The 24,761-nt window shown below is 42.8% G+C and overlaps 1 protein-coding gene across 5 annotated transcripts in view; it reads left to right on the forward strand.

The window, feature by feature from the left end:
- The first annotated feature begins 872 nt into the window (after positions 1-872).
- The window catches only part of SERPINB6 (serpin family B member 6), a 47,050-nt gene continuing 23,161 nt past the window's right edge, over positions 873-24,761 (forward strand). Inside the window, exon 1 of one of the 5 annotated variants that reach the window (XM_047860077.1) lies at positions 873-1,102. In XM_047860077.1, coding sequence (XP_047716033.1) covers positions 1,056-1,102 — 47 coding nt within the window. In that variant the 5' untranslated portion in view covers positions 873-1,055. Of the gene's footprint in view, positions 1,103-13,740; positions 13,952-14,171; positions 14,252-14,435; positions 14,650-24,761 lie in introns of those variants that run through there. The other 4 variants (XM_047860080.1, XM_047860081.1, XM_047860079.1 and 1 more) reach the window with 4 other exon arrangements.

Raw genomic sequence — 24,761 nt, forward strand, 5'->3', positions numbered from 1 at the left:
ATCAGAAAAGTGTCCTGCTCCTGTGGGAAAGCAAGGGGTTTTTATGAGAAAGAAAGAAGGGGTCATTTTATGATTTAGAGAAAAAGAAGACAAACCTCCCAATTCGGTGCTAATTTTGATTATTATCTAATCGATTATTTTATTGGTGCTATCAAAAGAACTATACCTGGTATGCGTTAGTTAACTTTTATGTCTTCATAAAGTTCATGTTAACAGTTTTATGGCCCGAATGCCAGTTATTCTGTTGGATTTTATGAGCAACTGCTTGTAAAACAATCACCGCTTCTGGTACAGTTCAAGAATTCATTAGTTAGAAAGGAAATAGAGCTTCAAGGGCGCCTGGGTGGCGCAGTCGGTTAAGCGTCCGACTTCAGCCAGGTCACGATCTCGCGGTCCGTGAGTTCGAGCCCCACGTCGGGCTCTGGGCTGATGGCTCAGAGCCTGGAGCCTGTTTCCGACTCTGTGTCTCCCTCTCTCTCTGCCCCTCCCCCGTTCATGCTCTGTCTCTCTCTGTCCCAAAAATAAATAGACGTTGAAAAAAAAAAATTTAAAAAAAAAAAAAAAAAAAAAAAAAAAAAAAAAAGAAATAGAGCTTCAAAACGGAGTCGTTCCTGTCCAGGAACGAAATTTTATGCAATCACACAGGACGTGACCTTGGCAGAGGTCTGAAAGGCATCAAGGTCGACCCGCGAGTCCTCTGGCGTAATGTGTGGAAGTCTTCCCCTTAGGCTGGACGGCGGACACAGTCAATGTCAGCACCCCATGCCGCCCTTGGTCAGGGCAGGTGCCAGCTCAGCTCACTCTGAACGCCAGTCTCCTCCTCTTCTCCGGGTACTCCAGCTTCCCCGGCCTGACCACACTCCCCTCCCCCCTGGCCGAGGCACCTCTGGCGTGGTTGCAGCCGCGGAGAACTCGAGGAGAACTGGCTGCCTCTCCTGGAAATTACCTTCTAATAGAAACCAAGAACGAGCGAATACAACTAATTACAGACGGTGGCTAGTACCGTGTAGGAAATACACAGGGAGCTGTGGTAGAAACTAACAGGCCTCCTCAGGATGTATGACGTGTCACTTGACCCTCCTCTACTTGGCCTGGGCCCCAGGTGAGTCACCCCATGTGATCCTCCTTCCAGGCCCTGCTGCAGCGGCGCCCAAGTGCCTCCCCCTGGTCCCAGGTCCTCCCCTCCAACCCTTGGCCCTAGCCGGGTTCCGCCTGGGATCCCGCGGCCCCTCCAAGGCGCGGTGAGCGGGACCTCTGGGAGCTCGGCTTGCAACTGGGCGCAGGGCGGCGGAGACCCCGCGATGTGCTCTCCCGGGCGCGAACCCGGGAGGGTCGGCCGGAAGGGCTCGGCCGGTGCAGGGGGTGCCAGGGGCGTGGCGAGGAGGAAGGGGCGCGTCGGGAGTGGGGGGCAGGCAAGTGATCCCGGCGTCTCAGCCTCGCAGCCTCGCTCGCTCTGCTCTCGGGCGAGAGAGCCGGGGGGGGGGGGGGGTTAGGAAGCGGGCCGGGGTCGCCAAGGGGGCTGGGCGGTTGCCTGACAGCTTTCGGAACTCCGTGCTCCGTTATCGCCCAGTCAGCTCAGCTCCCAGGCCGACTCGAGCCCTTCCCAGCCTGCCTCTCCTCTTTTTCCGGGAGCATCGTGATCTGCCCTCGATGACTCAACCCCGAGTTCCGCCCGCTAACTCACCCTTGTCGCCTTCTCGTTTACCCATAACCGAGGCGTCCCAACCCCCTCCCGCCTGGCCTTCCCTGCAGCCTTTCCTGCAGACGCTGCAGGTTCTGATCCCTCCAGCCAAGGCTGGGAAAGAACGGATGGGGCCCCTCCCAAGCCACCAAGTGTTACCAACCTACCCCCTCCTTTCAGCCCCCACATCCCCACAGGCTGAGCATTTCAGCATTTGACTCACCTTCTTCACGACCCATCCCTCTGGGATCACAAGTTCACACTTCTGCAGACTTTAGGGTCTGCATCAGACCCTATACTTATTCTGTTCTTTTTTTTTTTTTTTTTTTTTTTTTAATTTACATCCAAGTTAGTTAGCATATAGTGCAACAATGATTTCAGGGGTAGATTCCTTAATACCCCTTACCCATTTAGCCCATGCCCCCTCCCACAACCCCTCCAGTAACCGTCTGTTTGTTCTCCATATTTAGGAGTCTCTTATGTTCTGTCCCCCTCCCTGTTTTTATATTATTTTTGCTTCCCTTCCCTTGTGTTCATCTGTACACCTACTCAGTTCTAACGACGACATTGCCACTCAACCACAGACCGTTAGCCTCCTTTAAAACTCTCTCTTTTGTTTGTTTGTAATTCTCTTTGTTTCTCTTTGTTCTCTTTGTTCTCTTTGTTCTCTTTGTTTCTCTTTGTTTGTTTTTAATTCTCTTTGTTTGTTTGTAATTCTCTTTCCAGATTCATTTCATGCCTCTGGCTTCTCTTTGTCTTTTTTTGGCTCTTCTTTTCCTCTGTTCATCCTTATGTATTGGTATTCCTGAGGGTTGGATGCTGTCCCCGGCAAATCTCTCCAGCCCGTAACTTCACTGACATCCATTTGCTGATGACCCCTACATTGACCTCTGGCGCCTAGACCTCTCACCTGAGCCTTCCATGGAAACTCAACCTACCCTAACCAAAGCAAAATTCATTCCCTTCTCCAAAGTAATTTGCCTTCCTGTTTCCAAACTTCCAATCTTGTTCACTGATGTTGCCATTCACTAGCTCTTCCTAGTGTAATCTGAAAATTGGCGAAGATTCCTCCTTCATCCACTCATCCAACAATTTCCAGGTCCTGTCCTACCTTCTTCCTGAACAGCTTTTCTTTCTGTTAAAAAGAAAACCATAGGCCCAAAATGGTGTTACTTAGGCCAGGCCAGTTTACTGAAACACAGCTTAATACAGTTGCAGTTTCAAACTCCCCCAGAAATGTTGTCTTAACAGGTCAATCTGGAATTTTCTGATGGGTGTCAGTGAGTCTGTCACATGGCCCTCTCCATGACCCGCCCCTCCACTTCTGGGTAAATCTGATAAAACTCCCTGTGCTTCCCCCTAAGGGAGAGTGGCCTTGTCCAGATTGATCCCTTTCTTTTGCTTGTAATCTTCTGGCCCTACCCTCCTTGCCATAAAAACAACTCCTTTTTGAGAGTTTTCATTTTGTACAATTCCTCAGAGAGCCCCTCTGTTTGCTAGATGGGATGCTGCCTGATTCAGGAATCATTTAACACAGCCAATTAGATCTTCAGGTTTACTCACTTGAATTTTGTTTTTTAATACTTCCATCCCCTCTACCCCTCCTGCCACTGCCCTGATTGGGGTCTTTCATTTCAAGTATTGCAGCTCTGATACTTCTGTTTTTTCCCATCCCACTTGTCTGCATTCCTGCAGAGCAGTCTTCCCAGTACATTAACTGCTTATGTGACCCACAGTCCAGAATTCTTCAGAGAGTCTCTGCAGCCTATAAAATAGAATAAAAATTTACTGGTATGACATATAAAGCCCTTTATAGATGTCTAAACTGCCTCATATTTTATGATATTGCAATATTTGTTGTTTCCTCCAACAGGCATACTTTTGCAAAGTTCTCTGACTCCTGGTTTGGAATACTGTTCCTCTGATTAGCTCAGCATCATTCTTCAGATCTCTGCTCAAGTGTTATGGAGTGTGTGATGCCTTTTTTGATTTCCCCAGCCAGACTCCTTGTTGCTGCTTCTACTTTTTCTTACCCCTTATACTAAGGGCCATTAGAGCACATATCACTATTTCATTTGTTTGCATATCTGTATAAGGAAAAGCCACAGTTCAGTATTTCTCTTGAATAGAGAAAAACTCACTCCTTTCCTTCTCCTGTGTTTCTCTCCCGCGTGTCTCCTTTACTTCTCATGCAAAACACTTTACTTCTGACCCTTCTTGTCACCAAATGTATGTGGGGGACTTCTCACATCAAGCAGGTCTTCGCAGCACCAGCTAAAGTCCTATAATTCCACTAAATTCTAGCACATTCTACCTACAGATCATGTCAGGTCCCACAAGTTATGGGCTCAGTCCCACAAGGCTGCTCCCCACCCACCTTCAACTTCAGATGCCAGTTGCAAGTAATAGGATTCCCAGGTTACCCACAATTTCTGTCCAATTTGGCTATTAATGGGAGATTCCTATGCCCCCCCACCCCGGTTTTATTAATTTGTTAGAGTGACTCACAGAACTCAAGGAAACACATTTATCAGTTTATTAAAATATAAATAAAGGATGTAGATGAATAGATACATAGGGCGAGGTCTGGGAGGGTCCTGAGTGCAGGAGCTTCTGTCCTTTGGAGTTGGAGGTTCACCACCCTCCCAGGGTGGATGTGTTCGCCAATGGAGTAGCTCCCCGAATCCCATCTTCCTGGGATTTTGTGGAGGCTTCATAATATAGGCATAATCAGTCATTAATTCTACTTTCAGCCTTCTTCCATCTCAAGAGAATGGGGGAGGGGAAGGGCTGAAAATTCCAAGTTTCTAATCACAGCTTGGTCTTTCCAATACCAGCTCTCATCCAGGAGCCATCCAGGACCCCACGGAGAAAAAAAGACACTATTATTAACCAAGGAAATACAAGGGTTTCGGAAGTCCTATGCCAGTAGCTCAAGTCAACGACCAAATATTACAACAAAGGAAGTTCCTAGTGTTCTTATCACTTAGGAAATTACAAAGGTTTCAGGAGCCTTGCGTCAGGAGCCGGGGCAGAGACCAATATATATTTTTTCTATTATCTCTTAATATCTATTTGGTATCTTGAGGTCAGGGACCTGTCTTCTATCATTATATTGCCAGGCCCTAGTGTAGCTCCTGGCCTGTAGTAGGTGCTCAATAAAAGTTCGTGGCGTGAATGAAATAATTGGTCATACCACCAGTTAGGAGGTCACGTACCATTTCATGAATGCCAGGAGTTCATATAATAAAGTTATTAAGGCTGATGAACAAACATCAAGTTATCCAAGAATAACATTGCAAATGATCTGAAAGACTTTGCTCATCATATTGCTTAAATAACTCACAAGATAAGAGCTCCCTGTCTTTGTGAGGATCTTATATTGCCTTTGGAATCCATGATGGCCTGGGGAGAAAGTGTATATGCTGCATAGTAGTGGCCAGGTGATAGAGCCCCGCCCTCAGCCCTTGCTGTTTTCGGGGCTTAATGAATAGTTCCCTCCCTCATGAGGGACTGAGGCTCTCTACCTTAAGGTGGATGGACACCCAGAAAGTAGTTGAACTGCTTGCCTTTGTTTAAAAAGAATGAAAATGTTCTCACCAGCTTTCACTAAGTAGGAGTATTGAAAACGCACGTCGTGTGTCCCTGTTTGCTTTCACTCTACGATACCCAAGCCTGCATTTTGAAATTAAACCTCATGCCCTTTGTGCAAAATCTGGTGCATCATCAAGGGTTTTGCACTCCTTGAGCACTAAGCTTGGCCAAGAAGGCACCCTTCTGGGTTTTCAAGGTCACCACTCAGTGTTGTGAGTCCTAGCTTCAGCCCCTTGCCTCCCTTAGCACCTTCTGAGAGACAGAATGGTAGGGTCTGGAGGGACTTTTTACATTTCAGCACAAGCCATGGACGGACTGAAATTAGCCTCCTGATGGTTGAGCCCTTCTCTCAACAGTGTTTGTTTGTTTGCTTGCTTTTTTAAGTTTTAGGAGTTTCGTTACCACAGGGCCCTGGTCAGGACTGATCTGGTCAAGCACACTAAGTCTCTCTAACTTTGCATTTGGGGAAACAGTTTCCTTGGGCTTCTCATGTAAATTCATCCAGCTCGCTTCAGCAGTGCCCTGGACCTCAGGGTGACACGGCCCAGAGTTGGCGGCACCCTATCCCAGGAAGATGGGTTTCCATTCACGTTTCTTTTTATTTGCATTCTGAAATGGACCACCCACGTGATTCCAGATCAACTAAGACAAGCTTCTCTTGATGAGGGAAAAGAAAGAGAAAAAAAGCGAGAGAGGAACCTTTAGTGATTTAGCTATTTCTTAAAATCATATGATCATGAATATGAAAAAAATCTCCAGAGTAATAAGATTCTCTTAATTGAACTCAGATTTTAAATAAGAGAGCATGGTTTCAAAAGAAATAAGTGAATAAAAAAATGCATGAAGTAAAATAACAAACATAGATTCTGGAAAACACCTTCTGTGTTCACACGGAACCAGCTCTAAGCCTCTTCCTATGGACACCTGGCTTTCAGGTACTAGGTTAACCTGCTGGGCCAGAAAGTGCAAATTTCACCTGAGCCCCTGGATTACAGATGGCCTAAAATAACAAAGAATAACCATTAAGATAGACAGAAGCAGCATTGCTTTGCTTCACCATCATATTCTTGACAAAGATTAGATTTTCCTTTAAATCAGACAATTTCCTAGTATTTTCCTGGCTGCTTCTGACTGTGACTATGCAGAAAGCAAATGGCATGCTCAACTCTGTTCAGGCCTTAAAACACAGTCCTTCTAGCTGACCTCCAGTTCTACCTAGCCTTCTTATTCATCACAGTGAAGATTCTTCAAAGAGTTTCTTAGACACCTCCACATGTCTCTTTTCATCCTAAATCCCACTCACTTTGATGGTTGTCTTAACTGTCACCAAGGTAAGTGTTGATGTGGGAATGTCAAATGGACTCTCCCTGCTTTAACTCTCCACTTCCTCTAACTCGAGCTGCTCTCCATTGTCCAGCTTCTGCTCTTCTCCATCTGCTTTTGTGCTTTTTTCCCTAGCAACCTTTTAGAATGTTGGTTGCTATTGCCTGGGCTTCTGTCATCAGACGGATGCCTTCCTGATCAGGAAGCTCCACTGGGCTGAGTGCATCCCTCTTCTGGCTTCTAGCTCCTGTATCCCATAGCTTTGTCTTTTGTTTCTACTTGTGTCCTGGACATCTTCACCTAAATGTGTTACAAGCACTATAAAGTGCTTTTGACTCAAACTAATTCTTTATTTGACTCCGAACCTATCCTCTTCTCATATTCTCTGAGTTAATTATATCATCTTGTGTCTAATTATTTGAGTTAGAATACTGAAACATTGCTGGAACTCCATTCTTTTCCTTGTCCCTTCCCCCTAAATCCACTTGCACATTAGATCCTATGGTTTCTGCTTCCTGATTAGCTCCCTGCTTCACTGTTGCCACTACTTAGGCTTAGGCCCAAATGGCCTAAAGCCAACTCCTAACTAACCAACCCCTGGGCACTTTCTTCTGCATCCAAACCATCCTAAAGGCTGATGCTAAAGTCAGAAAAAAAGGGAAGGAGGAAGGGAGGGAGGAAGAGAGAGGAAGGGAAAGTAGGGAAAGGAGCGAATGAATGAATCAGGTTAATCCTCTAGTTAAAATCTTACAATGCTTCCCCATTGCCTGACCAATAAATCCCAAACTCCTTAGATTGGCGTAAGAACTCTTTCCAGGCCAGCCCTAACTTGCCCATTTAACTCTACTTATTCTGTTAGAGAGACATCACATTCACATAACTTTTATTACATATATTACCATAATTGTTCTATTTTATTATTAGTTAATATCTTACTGTGCCTCATTTATAAATTATGCCTTATCATAGGCATGTATGTACAGCAAAAGACATAATATGCATAGGGTTTGGTACTAGACAGATTCAGGCATCCACTGGGGATCTTGGAACAGATCTCCCCGCGATTGAATATTGCAAACACAATCTCTCTTTTGCATCCATCTGAACTGCTAAAAAAAAAAAAAAAAAGGAAGGGCCATGTTTTATTCAGTTTTATTTTTCCATTTCTTTGAGACCTGATCCTGTCCACTGAAAGAAAACCAACCTCAAAGTAGGTTAGTGAATGCTTTATTCATTGTCTTCCTGAGGACTATAGTTTGGGAGGTGGTCTTTCTGATTGCTCTGAAGAGCTGCTCCAAAGCTTGTTACAAGAGGAAAGGGGGACCTGCTTTCAATCAGTACTCCAAATACTTGCACATTACAAGGTATAATTTGCTATGGTTGTAAAAAGTAAGGTTTACTGATTTACATGTAGACCTGAGAAAGACCCTTAGGTCATCTAAATACATTATATTTGTTATATCTGATTTGACAATGTTGCTTGCCTGCCTCTGCTTGACTGGTTTTCCAGTTCTTTCCAGTTGTGATTTCTCATTGAGGTCAGTTAGTGGAGGCTGTAACCTCCTGTGACCAGTTACCTATTGCAGTTTTAGTGCACAGTCCCACACTCAGTAGAATAAATGTTTAATAAAAGAAGTTTGGGGCTTTCCAGCTCTTCTATCTAGTGTGGCTCTGAGGGTGTGAATTTGCCGGGGAAGATTTACAAAACCCAAGGATCTGAATGTGAAAATGGTTTGTGGTTAAAAAAAAAAAGTCACCTTTCTCATTTTTTTTTTTAAATTTTTTTTTCAACGTTTATTTATTTTTGGGACAGAGAGAGACAGAGCATGAATGGGGGAGGGGCAGAGAGAGAGGGAGACACAGAATTGGAAACAGGCTCCAGGCTCTGAGCCATCATCCCAGAGCCCGACGCGGGGCTCGAACTCCCGGACCGCGAGATCGTGACCTGGCTGAAGTCGGACGCTTAACCGACTGCACCACCCAGGCGCCCCATCATTTTTAAAAATGGTAAGATAAAAAGTGTAAAGTAGAGTAGGAGAGCCCTGCCAGGTTGCATCTCTCGGTGCCTTACCCTCATAAATGAGTTATTTTAATTGTGAGAGTAAAAGAGGAAAATCCATGCTGGATTTCCCCAAGAATTCCAGTAAGGGCAAAGAAAAGTCAGTGTTAGGTCTATATTGAATGACCATGGATTTACCTCGCATTTTAGGGAAGGAAAGCCAGTGTGATAAGGAATCTTCTCTAGCACGTGGTCCCTATGAGTCTGGAAGGAAATCTGGGGGTGATCACCCAGAAACATGTCCCAGTGTTGGCGCCCAAACCTCCACTAAGGTATTTGAAAAAAGAAGGCAGGTAGGCCCTTCCTTCCTCCCTCCCTCCCTTTCTTTTTCTTTTCTTTTTCTTTCTTTCTTTCTCTTTCTTTCTTTCTTTCTTTCTTTCTTTCTTTCTTTCTTTCTTTCTCTTTTCTTTTTCTTTCCTTCCTTCCTTTCCTTCCTCTTTCTTTCTTTCTCATTCCCTTCCTTCCTTCCTTCCTTCCTTCCTTCCTTCCTTCCTTCCCCTTTCTAAGACAGGTTCTTTGCCCCAGTCCCAGGTACCTGGAAAGCACTGGTAGGAGGCCCAGGTCTTTGCAGTGAGTGCAGGAACAGGGAGAATGGTGGGAGCACTGCTGGCCAGCCCTCACAAGCTGGATTGTGCAAGGTTCAGAGTCTTGGATACTCCCCAAACTTTCCTTAAAGAGAAAACCCAGAAAAGCCTTTCAGCTTTTTAGATATTGTGCCAGATTTTCTGGGGTAGAAAAAATCAAGACCTCAGTTTTCCAAATGGCTTCCTCCTGGGAGTGTCACCACCTCCCAGAGGGAGGGAGTATGCACCCTTTGTCCACCCACTACCTGCAGACTCATTGGATCTCTGCTTCTCACATTTTGCCCACTTTGAGCAGGGTCTTATCTTTTTTAAGTTTTTATTTTGATTCCAGTTAATTAACATACAGTGCTATATTAGTATCAGGTGTACAATATATTCAACAATTGTATACATCATTCAGTGCTCATCACAAGTGCACTCCTTAATTCCTATCACCTATTTCACCCATCCCCCAGCCAACCTCCTCCCCCCGCCCCCCCCTCCCCCGTAACCATTAGACTGTTCCCTATAGTTAAGAGTCTGTTTCTTGGTTTGTCTCTTCTTTTTCCTTTGTTTTGTTTCTTAAATTCCACAAATGAGTGAAATCATATGGTATTTGTCTTTCTGACTTATTTTGCTTAGTATTATACTGTAGCTTCATCCATGTCATTGCAAATGGCAAGATTTCATTCTTTTTTATGGTCAAATAATATTCCACTGTATATATATACCACATCTTCTTCATCCATTCATCAATCAATGGACACTTGGGCTGCTTCCATGTCTTGGCTATTATAAATAATGCTGCTGTAAACATAGGGGTGCATATATCCCTTTGAATTAGTGTTTTTGTATTCTTTGGAAAAGTACCCAGCAGTGTAATTACCAGATCATAGGGTAGTTCTATTCCTAACTTTTTGAGGAACCTGCTCAAACATACTGTTTTCCAGAGTGGCTGCACCAGTTTTCATACCCACCAACAGTGTACGAGAGTTCCTTTTTCTCCACATCCTCGTCGACACCTGTTGTTTCTTGTGTTGTTGATTTTAGCCATTTTGACAGGTGTGAGGTTGTCTCGTTGTAGTTTTGATTTCAGTGTCTTATTTTAAGTCTATTTATTTGGGGGGGGGGAGGGGCAGAAAGAGAGGGACAGAGAATCCCAAGCAGGCTTGCACTCTCGGGGCTCAATCTCATGTATCGTGAGATCATGACCTGAGCTGAAATCAAGAGTCAGATGTTTAACCGACAGAGCCACCCAGGCACTGGGTGTCTTACCTACCTGGTCTGTCTTTCAGAAGTGACTCACGAACCCAACCTGTTTGTCCAGTGAATCTCTGGGAGAGGTGGCTACAATTTCTTTGAAAGAACATTAGATATGAAGAACCATTAAGTACTGTAATATTGCTAACAGGATTGCCATGTCATTTGAATAACTTTTATGTTGTTCACAGGAAACATTACAATGCTTACTATCTGTTAACGAAAACCAAATAGATGTTAGATAGTTGCCTGGGAACTTATTTTATGGCCTTTAATGGAAGGGCAGAGGTTCTAGTTCTGGGCTAGTCTCAGAATTTTGCATTGCAGATGTGTGGTAAATATCCCTTTAATTAAATTGAGTTTGCTAAGCAATTGACCTCATCCGGGATAGTTCCATCCATTAGGGTTCTTTTTTTTTTTTTTTTTTTTAATCACTTAAGTCTTCAGGTGTCTATTTAGACATTTGGCTCATTTAGTTAAATCAATGCGAATCCATCTCTACTGCTTAGATCAAGGTAGAAATGCTCTTCCAGTTTTATGGAAATTAGTTCCAGTTAGCCTACACAACATTGAGAATATACATAAAGAACAATAGAATTACATAACATAAATGTCACGGTGAAATGTTCCCAGTTAAAAGGGGAGCATCCTTTCTTCTCTTTTTGTGTTAGGGTTGAAACATCAGCAGAACAGAATGAATTTATTCAGGGTGATGTTTTAGTCACTGTTCGGGTCACGGGTGAGTTACTGTGCTGTACGCTAATGTCAAAACGAACTTGTGTTCAATGAGGTGAATACAGGTTGCCAAATGCTTTTTGAATGGGTTTTTGTCAATCTATTATTTCCAACATTTAAAAGGGGAATTATTTTCAAAAAGAAAACACAACCAAACAATATTTACCTGTGACAGTCCCAGATTCCTAAGTAAAATGAGCTGTGTTAGTATCATAATCAAGATTCTTGGTCAATCTTTATTTCCAATTTACTGATTGTAAATTCAGACTGCTTTATAAACACCTAAAAGGTTCTGTTTACTTTTATTTTACCTGGAGTACCAAAGTCCCAGTCCCCATCCAGGGAAGTCCTGGGAGATGAAAGGCCATACTGTTGCTGAGAGTCAGAGCTATATGGTTTCAGGCAGGGTTAACAACAGAGAGCAATTAAACTGGGATTGGAATGAAAAAGACATTCTCTGGAGCCAGATCTATTTGTTGACATCATTGCTGTATCTGAACTGAGTTTTCTAAACATTAGACACCAATGAATCACTGAGTACTACTGAGCAACTAGCCTTTGGCAAATGGTCTGGGATATTCTTGCCTTCCGCTCTACTGCTCTCTCTTCCTCCAGCCATCAGCTGGGACTGAATTGAAACTATACAAATACTGGAAGAAAACATTGGTGAACTGTATAATCTGGAGAACGAGTTTCTAACTATGAGTCAAAAATCTAGATGCAATAAAGGAAAAATAATTAAATTTGACTACATTAAAAACAAAAAATATGCCAAAATCACCAAAGCAATGTCAGAAAACAGATGAGAAGCTGGGAGAAAATATTTGCAACTTATACTACAAAGGACTAATGCTACTATATAAAGAGCATGTAAGAACTAAGAAGAAAAAGACCAAACAATTTTAAAAAATGAACAAAAGTCATGAACGGTTCATGGCGGGGTGGGGGGGGGGACAAAACAACAAAGAGGCAATGCTTTTAAACATATGAAAAGATGTTCAACCTCACTCATAATACAGGATATGGTAATTAAAACTATAGGAGATAAAACATCTCTCCCCTATCAGATTGGTAAAAATCCAAAGCTGTCCATGTATTACTGTTAGTAAGGCTGTGAAGAAGCACTCAGATATAGCTGGGGAGAGGACAAAATGATACAAGCCCTATAGAGAGAAATTTGACAATAGCTAACAAAAATATATGTGTATTTGTCCTTTGACCTAACAATCCCATTTCTAGGAATCTAGGAATCTGGATTGGTGGATATTTCTCCATCAATACAAAAGAGTATTTACACTAATATCTTGCTACTGAAAGCATGGTCTACGGAACAGCAGCCTCAGCTACCTGGGTGCTTGTTAGAAATGCTGAGTCTCAGGACCTACTGAATCAGAATCTGCATTTTAACAATACCCCAGATCATTTACATGTGCATTCAAGCTTGAGAAGCACTGCACTAGGTTATTCGTGGCATTATTTGTAATGACCCAAATGGAAACAACCCAAATGGCCACCAGTGACACACGAAATACGATCAGCCATGAAAAGGAATAAGGATGCTGTGTAGCAAATACAGAGATTTCCAAAATTTATTGTCAAGTGAAAAAAGCAAGTTGCAGAACTATCGACAGATAACAAATGGATAGGTAATAGAATGACACTCTTTTGATAAGCGTGCACACGCATACACACATACATGTTGGCAAAAAGGTCAGCTGGAAAGACAAGCCTGAAGCTAAACAAAACTGGGTTGATATCTCTGGGCATTACTTTATGTTTCACTACTCCAAAAATAAAATTTAAACCGTCACAACTGGGAGAGGGATGCTACAGGCATGCAGTGGGTAGAGGGGCCAGGGATGCTGTTAAACATTCTGTAGTGCCACAGCACAACAAAGAATTATCCAGCTCAGGTGTTAACAGTGTCCATGTTGAGAAACCCTGGCCTAGGGTAAGGATGGAGGAAACGCAAAAACAATTTGAGGTTTCCAAAATTAAACTCATTGTTAACACGTGGCTAGCGTTTTCCCCTTCTCCTCTCACCTTTCCGTTCTCCATGACTGCTCCAAGGTGGCAAACATGGACTTTGTACACATTTGTATAATTTGTTAGTACCCTGGAGTTTAATTCACATGGGCCAGAAGACTACTGCATTATGAACACACAAGATGATCGCGTAGGCTTTATTAAAAATTTCTGTCCCGCACTGTGCAACTTATGCCTACCTACCAAGAACTGGCACTTTTCTGGTCACTGACAACATTAATTCACGGTCTCTTTACCAAGTCACAGTAAAGCGCTGGTGTGTCCGCGTACTGTCGCTCTCTGACTGAAAACTCCAGAGGTTTTCGTTTGATTCACCTACCTGGTGGCCCAGTAGGCGAGGTCAACGCAACTAGACTAGAAAAGTACGCGCGGCCCATAGGCCGGCCCCAGGGTGGCGGTCAAAATGCAGTGGAGTACTTGGCGCACACCTGGTCACCTCCCTTCACCGCCCTCCTGCGAGCCCCAGGCTGCTGAAGGACAGCCGCCCCGGGATCTGGGGATGGGCGGTGCGCTGGCTCGCTTCCCCTGACTCCGCCCGCCCACCGGCCCCGAAGGTATTTGAGGCCCGGAGGTTCTCCCTTCTCTCCAGACCGCCGCGCTAACCCTCCGAGGTACCGTGTGGTGTGGGACCTGCCCCGGCCCGCGGGGACCTGTCCTCCACTCCAAGGCCAGGAAAGCGCCGGAGGCAGGGTGGGGCCGCGAGGGGCGCGTGGAGGGGCTGAGCTTGGTAGCTCAGGGACCAGGGTTTGCGGGGGACGGGGGCGTGGCCATGCGGGGCCCGGGGGCACGTAGGGAGGGCGTGGCCTCGCGGGGGTCGGGGACGCGCGTGGGGAGGGCGTGGCCTCCCGGGGTCGGGGCGCGCGTGGGTAGGGGCGTCGTCACGCGGGGCCGTGACCCTCGAAATCTTGACGGGGAGGGGGTGGGGTATGAGCGTTTGGGCTCGGGTTCCCTTGAGAAGCCCAGTGGTCTGGCGGACAGTGACACCATCTGGTGAGTAGTGTCTGGCCGCCCAGACCCGGACGCGCAGCCCCGCGTCCGCAGTGGAGGCAGCGGGAGCCGGCATGGGGGCTGCGCTGAGCGTCCAGAGCTGCTGCGCGGGGCCCCGCAGCCACAGGTGACCCCGCGAGGCCTCCGGCCACAGGTGACCTCGCCTGTTCTGTCCGCGAGGCGCCGGGCGTTGGGAACCCAGGGTAGGGGGCTTGGAGGCCTGAGAGAAGGCCAGGGGTCGGTGCCAAAGGCGGCCGAATTTGGGCTCCCCAGCGCCTATTCACTGAAACTGCTCCTTGGTGATCTTCCTGCCCACCCGGTGTGGCCTGCTGGCCTGTGTGGTCAGGTGCTTCGCAAATTCCGCAGCACCTTCCAGGTTACTCAGGCCTGCGAAGATAATCGTGAGCATCATTCCAGATATTGTTACCTCTGTTTTTTGTTTTTTTTTATTAAACTTACTGCAGACAAAATATTACAAGATGTGGTGTCTTCAGGGCTAAGAGGACAATGGGGAAAATTTTAATCATACTTAGGGTTTGTGTGCTAGATGAAATTGACACATGAATTACTTTCTTCCCCCTCTTCCCCACATAAAGCTCAAGTTTAGAAAAGAGAAGTATGGAAAATTAATGTTCATATGCTGCCAGGAATACCTAGATGCCAGGGTGGAACTGGGTCAGTGTTGGTACTTTTGCTGCCTGGGCCTGTACAACTGTACCTGGGGACAGGAATATGACCCGAGGCTACCTGCTTCCTCCTGGGTGTGGTTTAGGACTGGTGTGGTGAGATAGGATGAAATGAGAAAAATAACCTTGGATTCAACATTGTATTGCTGCATTGTATTTCTGGGGCTAAGAAATGTGCACTCTGACATGAATGAAACTGTTATCAGTATTACAGGGTGTGTTCCAGTATTGCATGATTACTTTTGAGTGATTGTATCCTTCGGTTTATACCATCACAGAGAAAGGGTGCAATTTTAGTCATACTTGGCCACATAAACTAAATATTTAAAATTATACAAGGCCAATTCCAATTCAAGGCATTTTATTACATTTTAGCATCTTATAGTTAGCTCCAACTGTAAGAGTAGAGTGAAATTAGAATGAATGGAGTCATCATTATTTTCTGTTCATACTAAGAGCACCCTCTATCACACCAAGTGTGTGTTGTAAGACCTGGGGAGGGGGTGGGGGAGGAACCACACACCTTATGTTTCCAAGCTTGCTGACCTGAGATCAGGCCTAGACAGAAGAAAGGAAATAGTGTATAATCCTACCCATTTGTTGAATACCCACTGTGTGCCAGACATTACTTTATTTAATCCTCACAGTAAACCTGCAAATAGAAGGAATCATCCAGGGACACCTGGGTGGCTCAGGTGGTTAAGCTTCTGACTTCGGCTCAGGTCACCATCTCATGGTTGGTGAGTTTGAGCTCTGAATGGGAATCTGTGCTGACAGCTCAGAGCCTGGAGCCTGCTTCAGATTGTGTCTGTCTCTCTCTGCCCCGCCCCCCCCCCCCCCTTGTGCTCTGTCTCTCTCAAAAATAAATAAACATGAAAAAAACCTAAAAAAATAGAAAGAACCATCCCCTGTTTACATACTAGAGAACTGTTGTTCAGAGAAGTAAATACACATATGCTTACACACAGTATACACACAAGTACACCAGAAAACAAAGGTAGGGATGAAGCGGAAGCCCACGTCTCCATTAAGCCAATCTTTAAATGGTTGGATTTTGTAGGAAATTAAGGCATCTTTAATCCAAGAAGCACAAATAGTGACACCTTAAAAAGTTAACAATCAGTTGAATCAAATCAATTGTGAACAATAATTGCTCAAAGATACTGATAGTGCTATGGGGAAAATAATAGTGCTAGGATAGATTTGATTTGTTAGTCTTGTTTTATACACACACTCATATGTGAAATAGAAAACCTGACTACCCAATTTTTATGTTTGTGATTAAGTATTGTTTTTATTTTTAAAAGGTACACTGTTATTAAAACCATAAATAACTTTGGAATATATAATGCATTTTGCACGTGTATGTGTGCATCTGTGTGTTGTGTATGAAGGACACTTTTGGCTGTCTTACTGAAACCAAAATAGTAGGGACTTGGAAAGCCAGTGATAGGTGTTGAGTTTCCAATGTGATCTGTGAGATATGCATCCTTATTACTGGCGTGTTCATTGAATGGATAAGAGAAATCTTGCACTTCCTTAAAAAAAAAAAAAAAAGAAATCCCACACTATAAAAATCTCACTAGATTGTTTATAATTTTCTTTGATATTTGAAATATTGTAGTGAGTGGTAAACTATTTAAATTTGAGTTTATTTTTGTTTCTCTTCTAGAACTAAGATCACTTTGATCTTTTATGATTATTAAGAATTTTTATGTTATTACAAAGTGATAATGAAAGTTGTTCTATGATTATGTACTAGTGGCCTATAATTAGTGGGATATTTTCAAATTCACATTTTATGGGGCACCTGGGTGGCTCAGTTGGTTAAGCGGCCGACTTCAGCTCAGGTCAGGTCATGATCTCGCGGTCCGTGAGTTCGAGCCCCGCGTCGGGCTCTGTGCTGACAGCTCAGAGCCTGGAGCCTGTTTCAGATTCTGTGTCTCCCTCTCTCTGACCCTCCCTTGTTCATGCTCTGTCTCTCTCTGTCTCAAAAATAAATAAAACGTTAAAAAAAATTTAAAAAAAAACCAAATTCACATTTTAGGACAAGATGGATTTTAATAAATAGCATTCAATGCTTGGGCATTTATTTCACCAGTAAAAGAGGAATTGGGTAATAGCCAAAGAAATGGCTTTTAAACATTATTGTTTAACTCTGCTCACAAAAGTAGTTGGTAAATTTGCGATCATATGTGTTCAGTTCCTTTCTCTCATAAAACTCTACTAAAAATGACATCAAGGAGCCCTTGAAAGCATTAAAAACAAAGGACAAAGAAAAGGAGAGGGGACAAACAGTGGCCAAGTGATGTCAGAATTTGGGAGGAAAGTGATGGAGGAGGAGTTCCATGACAGTGGTCAAGGTTGGAGGCTCCAGTACCTGCAAAGGCAGGAATGAAGTGCAGGGCTGCAAAATGGGGCCCTGTTAGAAAGCGTGTTGCCAGATCCATTAGACCCCATGGTATCCCTGCACCTGGCAACTAGGTAGCCACCTGCCAGAAGATCGGGTTTCAGCCATATGGGATCTGATGCTCAAACTCAGGGACCCCAAGCACTGGGTTGAATTGAGGAGATTACTGATCTGATAGAAATTCCCCAGCCCTACCCTGCTTGCTTCCAGAACACCACCAGCAGCTAGATCAGAAGGTTCCTCCCATTTGCTGTACAACAACAAAAAAATGCAGGGATCAGGTGATCACACTGCATGAAAGCCTCCAGCTGACTTCCTCTCCATGTAAACAGAATTTGCAACATTGTTTGTGTTTTCCTCTTAAATGTGACTGCTCCCCAAAGATTGTCCCCCATTTGTGGGAAGCCTGTGTATGAAATAGACTTAGATAAAGCAAACACCAACCACAGTAACAGCAACAACAAAAGCCTCAGAGAGAGACTGTGAGTGTAGGGAGCAGAAGACAGCTCAATAAACTGTAATGTTGTTCTCCAAGGAATTGGAATGGAGGGCTGTAAAGAAGGAACAGCAGACAATAAGGAGAAATCCTTCGAAATCAAAAATATAATGGCTCAAGTTAGAAAAAAATCAGTAGAAAACTTGGAAGATAAAGTCATGGACATCCTTCCGGAAATGGAACAAAAATGGCACTGTGATGGAAAATGCAAGAGAAGAAGAGAAGAAAGAGCAGAGCTTTCCACCTCTGAAGCAAGCAGCCTTGCCCATCTCACAGCACCCTACAAATACTGTTTTCAGTGTGTGCCGTGATGAAGGCGCTTAGTATCTGGTAGATCAGTCCACGAGTTCTAGTATCTGACTAATAGAGGATACAGAAAAAGAGAACAGAGTCAGTCTGAGGGAACTAACTCCTGACTTAATTTTTTTCCCAGAGAGGAAGGAAAATTTGAATTGCTAGATTGGAAGGGTCCCCCAAGTGCACAGCAAAATAAGTAAATGGGGCCCCTCTTAAGGACACACTGTGACATCTCAGAACATCAGGGATAAGGATAAGAATTTGTGAGCTTTTTAAGAATGAGGATGTGGGGAAGGGGGAATGGAACTGGGGTCAGAACGTCATCAGACTTCCCAACAGCAGAGCTGAAGGCTGGAAAGCAATAAAGCAATGTGTCAGAAATTTGGATGTAAAATAATGTGTAGTGCATTCCAGACCCTGAGAAACTGTCCGTCATATGGAATGGTAAAGACTTCTGGGCATGCAAGATCCCAAAATGTATGCATTCTGTTTTAGAAAACTATTGGACGATTTCCTTCATCAAAATGAGGTAAACAATGAAGCAGGAAGACATTGGGGTCTGACACAAAGGGTATTTTTAACAAAGAGATACCTCAGAGAAGATAGCAGTGTGGCAGGCTGAAGAGCAGTCCAAAATGTGGCTGATCAACACGTGTTGTTGTATCAACACGTAGGTATAGTGAAAGAGAAAAGTGATGCACTTGCAGCCCAGATGAACACCTCTAAGTGCAATTATGTTTTATTTTATTTTTAATTTTTTGTATTTAAAAAAATTTTTTTAATGTTTATTTATGTTTTGAGAGAGAGAGAGAGAGAGAGAGAGAGAGAGAGAGAGAGAGACAGAGTGTGAGCGGGGGAGGGGCAGAGAGCCAGAGGGAGACACAGAATCTGAAGCAGGCTCCAGGCTCTGAGCTGTCAGCACAGAACCTGATGCGGGGCTCGAACCCACAAGCTGTGAGATCATGACCTGAGCCAAAGTCAGATGCTTAACTGACTGAGCCACCCAGGTGCCCCTAAGTGCAATTATGTTTTAGAAAAATTAGGTGTATAAAAACTTTATGTGGCAGTCTCATTTACAGCATAGCATCTTAAGGACTTGCAAGGAAACCTCTATCCAGCTTTGTCCACGGGTGTGGCCCAAACAATAACACCAAAACTCACACTCCTTGAAGATTCAGATTTCGTATTTACAATTCTCCATTAAAAGAAACCAGGAGAAGGGCTGATACCTCATGTCTTTGGACTGGAAATAAAATAGATAGGTAAGTAGATAGATAGATAGATAGATAGATAGATAACCAGGGTTGTTGCCCTAGAGCAGGGATGTTTGAGATCAACATGTCAAGATAAAATAATCAATTTCAAGAGACCCCCCCACTAGCACAGTTAATGACAGTTTGAGCACCAACAAGAAAACCAAGATCAGCTAATTTAAATGCATTGTCAAAATACCTGAGTCCATTAATAAGTTCAGATGAGGCAGACAAAATGAGTTTTAAAAAGGCACAGAAGAATTTGAATAATGTTTTTCAGGAAATGCTGTGTGATGATCCATATGTGATTGTTATGTAAAAAGTTCTGTTATTCCAGGTTCCTAGGCTAACAAGCACAGTAGTTCTACAACCATAAAGGCCTAAAAATTCGACTAAAGTACTTATAGACAGAGTCTACAATGCAGGTAGAGAAAAATGCATAGCACTTCATTTTAAAGAAAGACATTGGGTTACCAGGAACTGAAATTTGGTGTTTGGATGAGGCCTTGTAAAATCCCAGCAAAGGGAGAAGTGAAGCTCAAAACTCCCCCACTTACTGGAATGTGCTGGTTACTCACTAGAGTGAGTGCTGGGTTCCAAGGAGCAGCTGGGATGGCATGGTGACCAAGAATCAGGCTCCCTGTGTTTGTGTGTGTGGGGAGGAGATGGTCCCGAAGCATTAATATCACCTTAGGAAATATATAAGAAGATATAACAAAGTTAAAATATGTTAAACCCGTGGTGTTAATACTTGAGCACAGGGGTAGAAAATGAGTTTGTAACTAATGTTTTGTGTCTTAAAAAAAAAATTTTTTTTTGTTTATTTTTGAGAGAGAGACAGAGCATGAGCTGGGGAGGGGCGGAGAGCAGGGAGGCATAGAATCTGAAGCAGGCTCCAGGCTCTGAGCTGTTAGCACAGAGCCGGATGCCGGGCTCGAGATCACGAGCTGCGAGATCATGACCTGAGCGGAAGTCTGATGCTTAACCAACTGAGCCACCCAGGTGCCCATTTTGTGTATTTTTATTTTTATTTATTTTTTTAATTTTATTTTTTATTTTTTAAAATTTACATCCAAATTAGTTAGCATATGGTGCAATAATGCTTTCAGGAGTAGATTCCTTAGTGCCCCTTACCCATTTAGCCCATCCCTCCTCCCACAACCCCTCCAGCAACCCTCAGTTTGTTCTCCATATTTATGAGTCTCTTCTGTTTTGTCCCCCTCCCTGTTTTTGTATTATTTTTGTTTCCCTTCCCTTATGTTCATCTGTTTTGTCTCTTAAAGTCCTCATATGAGTGAAGTAATATGATTTTTGTCTTTTCTCTGACTAATTTCACTTAGCATAATATCCTCCAGTTCCATCCCCATAGTTGCAAATGGCAAGACTTCATTCTTTTTGATTGCCGAATAATACTCCATTGTATATATATACCACATCTTCTTTATCCATTCATCCATTGATGGACATTTGGGCTCTTTCCATACTTTGGCTATTGTTTATAGTGCTGCTATAAACATGGGGGTGCACATGTCCCTTCGAAACAGCACACCTATATCCTGTGGATAAATGCCTAGTAGTGCAATTGCTGGGTGGTAGGGTAGTTCTGTTTTTAGTTTTTTGAGGAACCTCCATACTGTTTTCCAGAGTGACTGTACCAGCTTGCATTCCCATGTTTTGTATATTTTTAAACGTGTTTGAAAGTCTTAGGTTATCCTAGCTTATTGGATTTGTAAGTCTTGATTTATAAGGTTTATAGAAGTCTAAATGTTTACTAAGGTTTAAACATTTTTAAGTTTGCTTTAAATATTTATTTTTTTCATTTTTTTAATGTTTATTCCTGGGGCGCCTGGGTGGCGCAGTCGGTTAAGCGTCCGACTTCAGCCAGGTCACGATCTCGCGGTCCGGGAGTTCGAGCCCCGCGTCGGGCTCTGGGCTGATGGCTCAGAGCCTGGAGCTTGTTTCCGATTCTGTGTCTCCCTCTCTCTCTGCCCCTCCCCCGTTCATGCTCTGTCTCTCTCTGTCCCAAAAATAAAATAAAAAACATTGAAAAAAAAATTAAAAAAAAAATGTTTATTCTTGTGAGAGAGAGAGAGGGAGAGAGAGTTAGTCTGACAGGGGGCTGGAACTCATGAGCCGTGAGATCATGACCTTAGCAGAAGTTAGATGCTTAACCCCACCCAGGGACCATTAAGTTTGCTTTGAAAGATGTCAAAAGCATTAAAAAATCTGATATATTAAAATAAATAACCGATGCTTAAATATTTAAGCACAATAATTTCTTTGCAGCGTAAGCCGTATACTGCCAAACAATTGACAATTAATGAAAGTATTTTAGTAGGGAATGTTGTTCCCTGTCTATGAAAATTCCTTTTGGGCAGGAAGGCCCCTGTGCTCACCAGCAGGGCGATAGACTGGGAGAGGAGAAGGGGACCAGTGGATGACTCTGTGTATCTGAGCATATGAAACAGTTAGTGGAAAGGTCTAGTGACATGTAGAACATTTGGGGGAAGTTGCCATAGCTACATAGAAAACTAAAGAAATGTGGGGGGAAAGGCAATATTAACCTAAGGAAAAGCAGTGTTAAGTGATAGGAATTATGCCCCTAGGATACTACTTGGTTTAGCACTGATCACTACTAGCTCTAATAAAGCAAGCCATGGGTGGGGAAGGACAAGGGCAGCAGTGTAAGAGAACCTGTAGTTATTTGTGATATCTCTTTGAGCACTGTCTGACATTTAAACTAAGTGTGTGAATATTAATTTCACAAAAATAAAAATGAACCAAATCCTGGCCCCTAAAAATAATAGAGGCATGTTGTAGAAAATGTGAAAATGCAGAAAAATATAAAAAACATAAAAATGACCTGTAGCTGAGAAACATTGGGTGCACAATATTTCCTTCCATTCTGTCTTTAAAGTATGCTTACATGTACTTTTCTTCCTAGTTAACATGGAGAACATTTAAAAGTTGTATTTATAGTGTTGTTATATCCTCTTTTTCAGCTTAATTTTGTATAGCCTGGAACATTAGTATGATTTTTAAAAATTTAATACCTCCTTTACTATCCATCATGAATGTGACAGAATTTGTGGTTCTCTGTTGTTGGGCATTTAAAACTTTTCTATAGCATATGAAGTAGTTAGTAGTTGCTTTTGTCCGTAATATTTTTTTATATTAAATTTATTGTCAAATTGGTTTCCATACAACACCCAGTGCTCATTCCAACAGGTGCCCTCCTCAATGCCCATCACCCACTTTCCCCTCTTCCCCACCCCCATCAATCCTCAGTTTGTTCTCAGTATTTAAGAGTCTCTTATGGTTTGCCTCGCTCCCTCTCTGTAACTGTTTTTATTCCTCTCTTCCCCTCCCCCATGGTCTTCTGTTAAGTTTCTCAGGATCCACATATGAGTGAAAACATATGGTATCTGTCTTTCTCTGCCTTATTTCACTTAGCATAATACTCTCCAGTTCCATCCAATGTCCATAATATTTTTTACGGTTTTATTGAGAAATCATTGACGTATATCACTGTGTAAGTTTAAGATATACAGCATGATGGTTTGATATACATATTTTGTGGAATTATTACCACAATGGGTTCAGCTAACATTCATCTTCTCATACAGATGTGATAAAAAAAAAAGAGTAAAGGGAAAAAAATTCTCCTTGTGGTGGTAACTCTTAAGACTTACCCCTTTAACTGTCTTTTAACTACCTTCTGACATAGCTAATGGCAATATTAGTTTACAAGCATCATGTTGTACATTACATCCGTGATACTTACGTATCCTGTATTTGGAAGTTTCTACCTTTTGACCACCTTCCTCCAGTTTCCTCTCCCTTCAACTCCCACCTCTGGTAACAAGTCTAAACTCTTTCTTATGAGTTTGTTTTGTGTTATTCCACATATCAGTGACATCATACAGTATTTGTCTTTCGTCTGTCTGAGTTATTTCACATAGCATAATGCCTTCAAGGTCCATCCATGTTGTTGCAAATGGTAGGATTTCCTTGTTTTTTTTTAATGGCTGAATATTATTCCATTGCATAACTGTACTGTATATATATATATATATCTATATATATATATATATCTCACAACTTCTTTATCTGCTGATCCACAGATGGACACTTAGGTTGTTTCCACGTCTTGGTTATTTCAAATAATGCTGCAGTGGACATGGGAGTTCAGATTATCTTTTCCAGTTAGTATTTTTGTTTCCTTTGAATGTAGTCCCAGAAGTGGATTTGTTGGATCATATGGTAGATCTATTTTTAATTTTCTGAGGGTCCTCCATACTGTTTTCCATAGTAGCTATACCAATCTCAATAGCAGTGCACAAGAGTCTCGTTTTTCTCCACATGCATACTAGAATTTGTCATCTTTTGTCTTTTTTGATGATGGCCATTCTAACAGGCATGAGGTGATATCTTATTGTGATTTTAAATTGTATTGCCCTGATGATTAGTGATGTTGAGCATCTTTTCATGTACTTGTTAATCCTTCCTATATCTTCTTTGGGGAAATGTCTATTTTCAGGTCTGTTGGCCATTTTTTAATTGCTTTTTTTTTTTTTGCTGTTGAGTTGAATAAGTTCTTTATATGTTTGGCTATTAACCCCTTATCAGATAATACAATTTGCAAATATTTTTTCCCACTTCCTAGGTTCTCTTTTCACATTGTTGATGGTTTCTTCTGCTGTGCAGAAGCTTTTAGTTTGGGGGCGCCTGGGTGGTGCAGTCGGTTAAGCGTCCCACTTCAGCCAGGTCACGATCTCGCGGCCCGTGAGTTCGAGCCCCGCGTCAGGCTCTGGGCTGATGGCTCAGAGCCTGGAGCCTGTTTCCGATTCTGTGTCTCCCTCTCTCTGCCCCTCCCCCGTTCATGCTCTGTCTCTCTCTGTCCCAAAAATAAATAAATGTTGAAAAAAAAAATTAAAAAAAAAAAAGAAGCTTTTAGTTTGATGTATTCTCACTTGTTTATTTTTGATTATGTTGCCTGTGTTTTAGGTGTTATATCCAAAAACTCATTACCAAGACTCATGTCAAGGAGCTTTGTTTCTATGTTTTATTCTATGAGTTTCATGGTTTCTGGTCCTACATTTAAGTTTTTTTATCCATTTTGCATTAATTTTTGTGAGTGGTATAAGATATGAGTCCAATTTCCTTTTTTTTTTTTTTAAATATGTGACTATCCAATTATCCCAGCACTATTTATTGAAAAGACTGTCTTTCCTCCACTGAGTATTCTTGGCTCCCTTGTCAACTCTTAGGTGACTGTATATGCTTGGGTTTATTTCTGGGCTCTTGATTCTGTTCCATTGGTCTATTGCCAGTTTTTTTTGCCAGTACCATACTATTTTGCTGACTATAG

The sequence above is a fragment of the Prionailurus viverrinus genome, chromosome B2 (genome assembly GCF_022837055.1).
Source record: "Prionailurus viverrinus isolate Anna chromosome B2, UM_Priviv_1.0, whole genome shotgun sequence".
Lineage (NCBI taxonomy): Eukaryota > Metazoa > Chordata > Mammalia > Carnivora > Felidae > Prionailurus > Prionailurus viverrinus.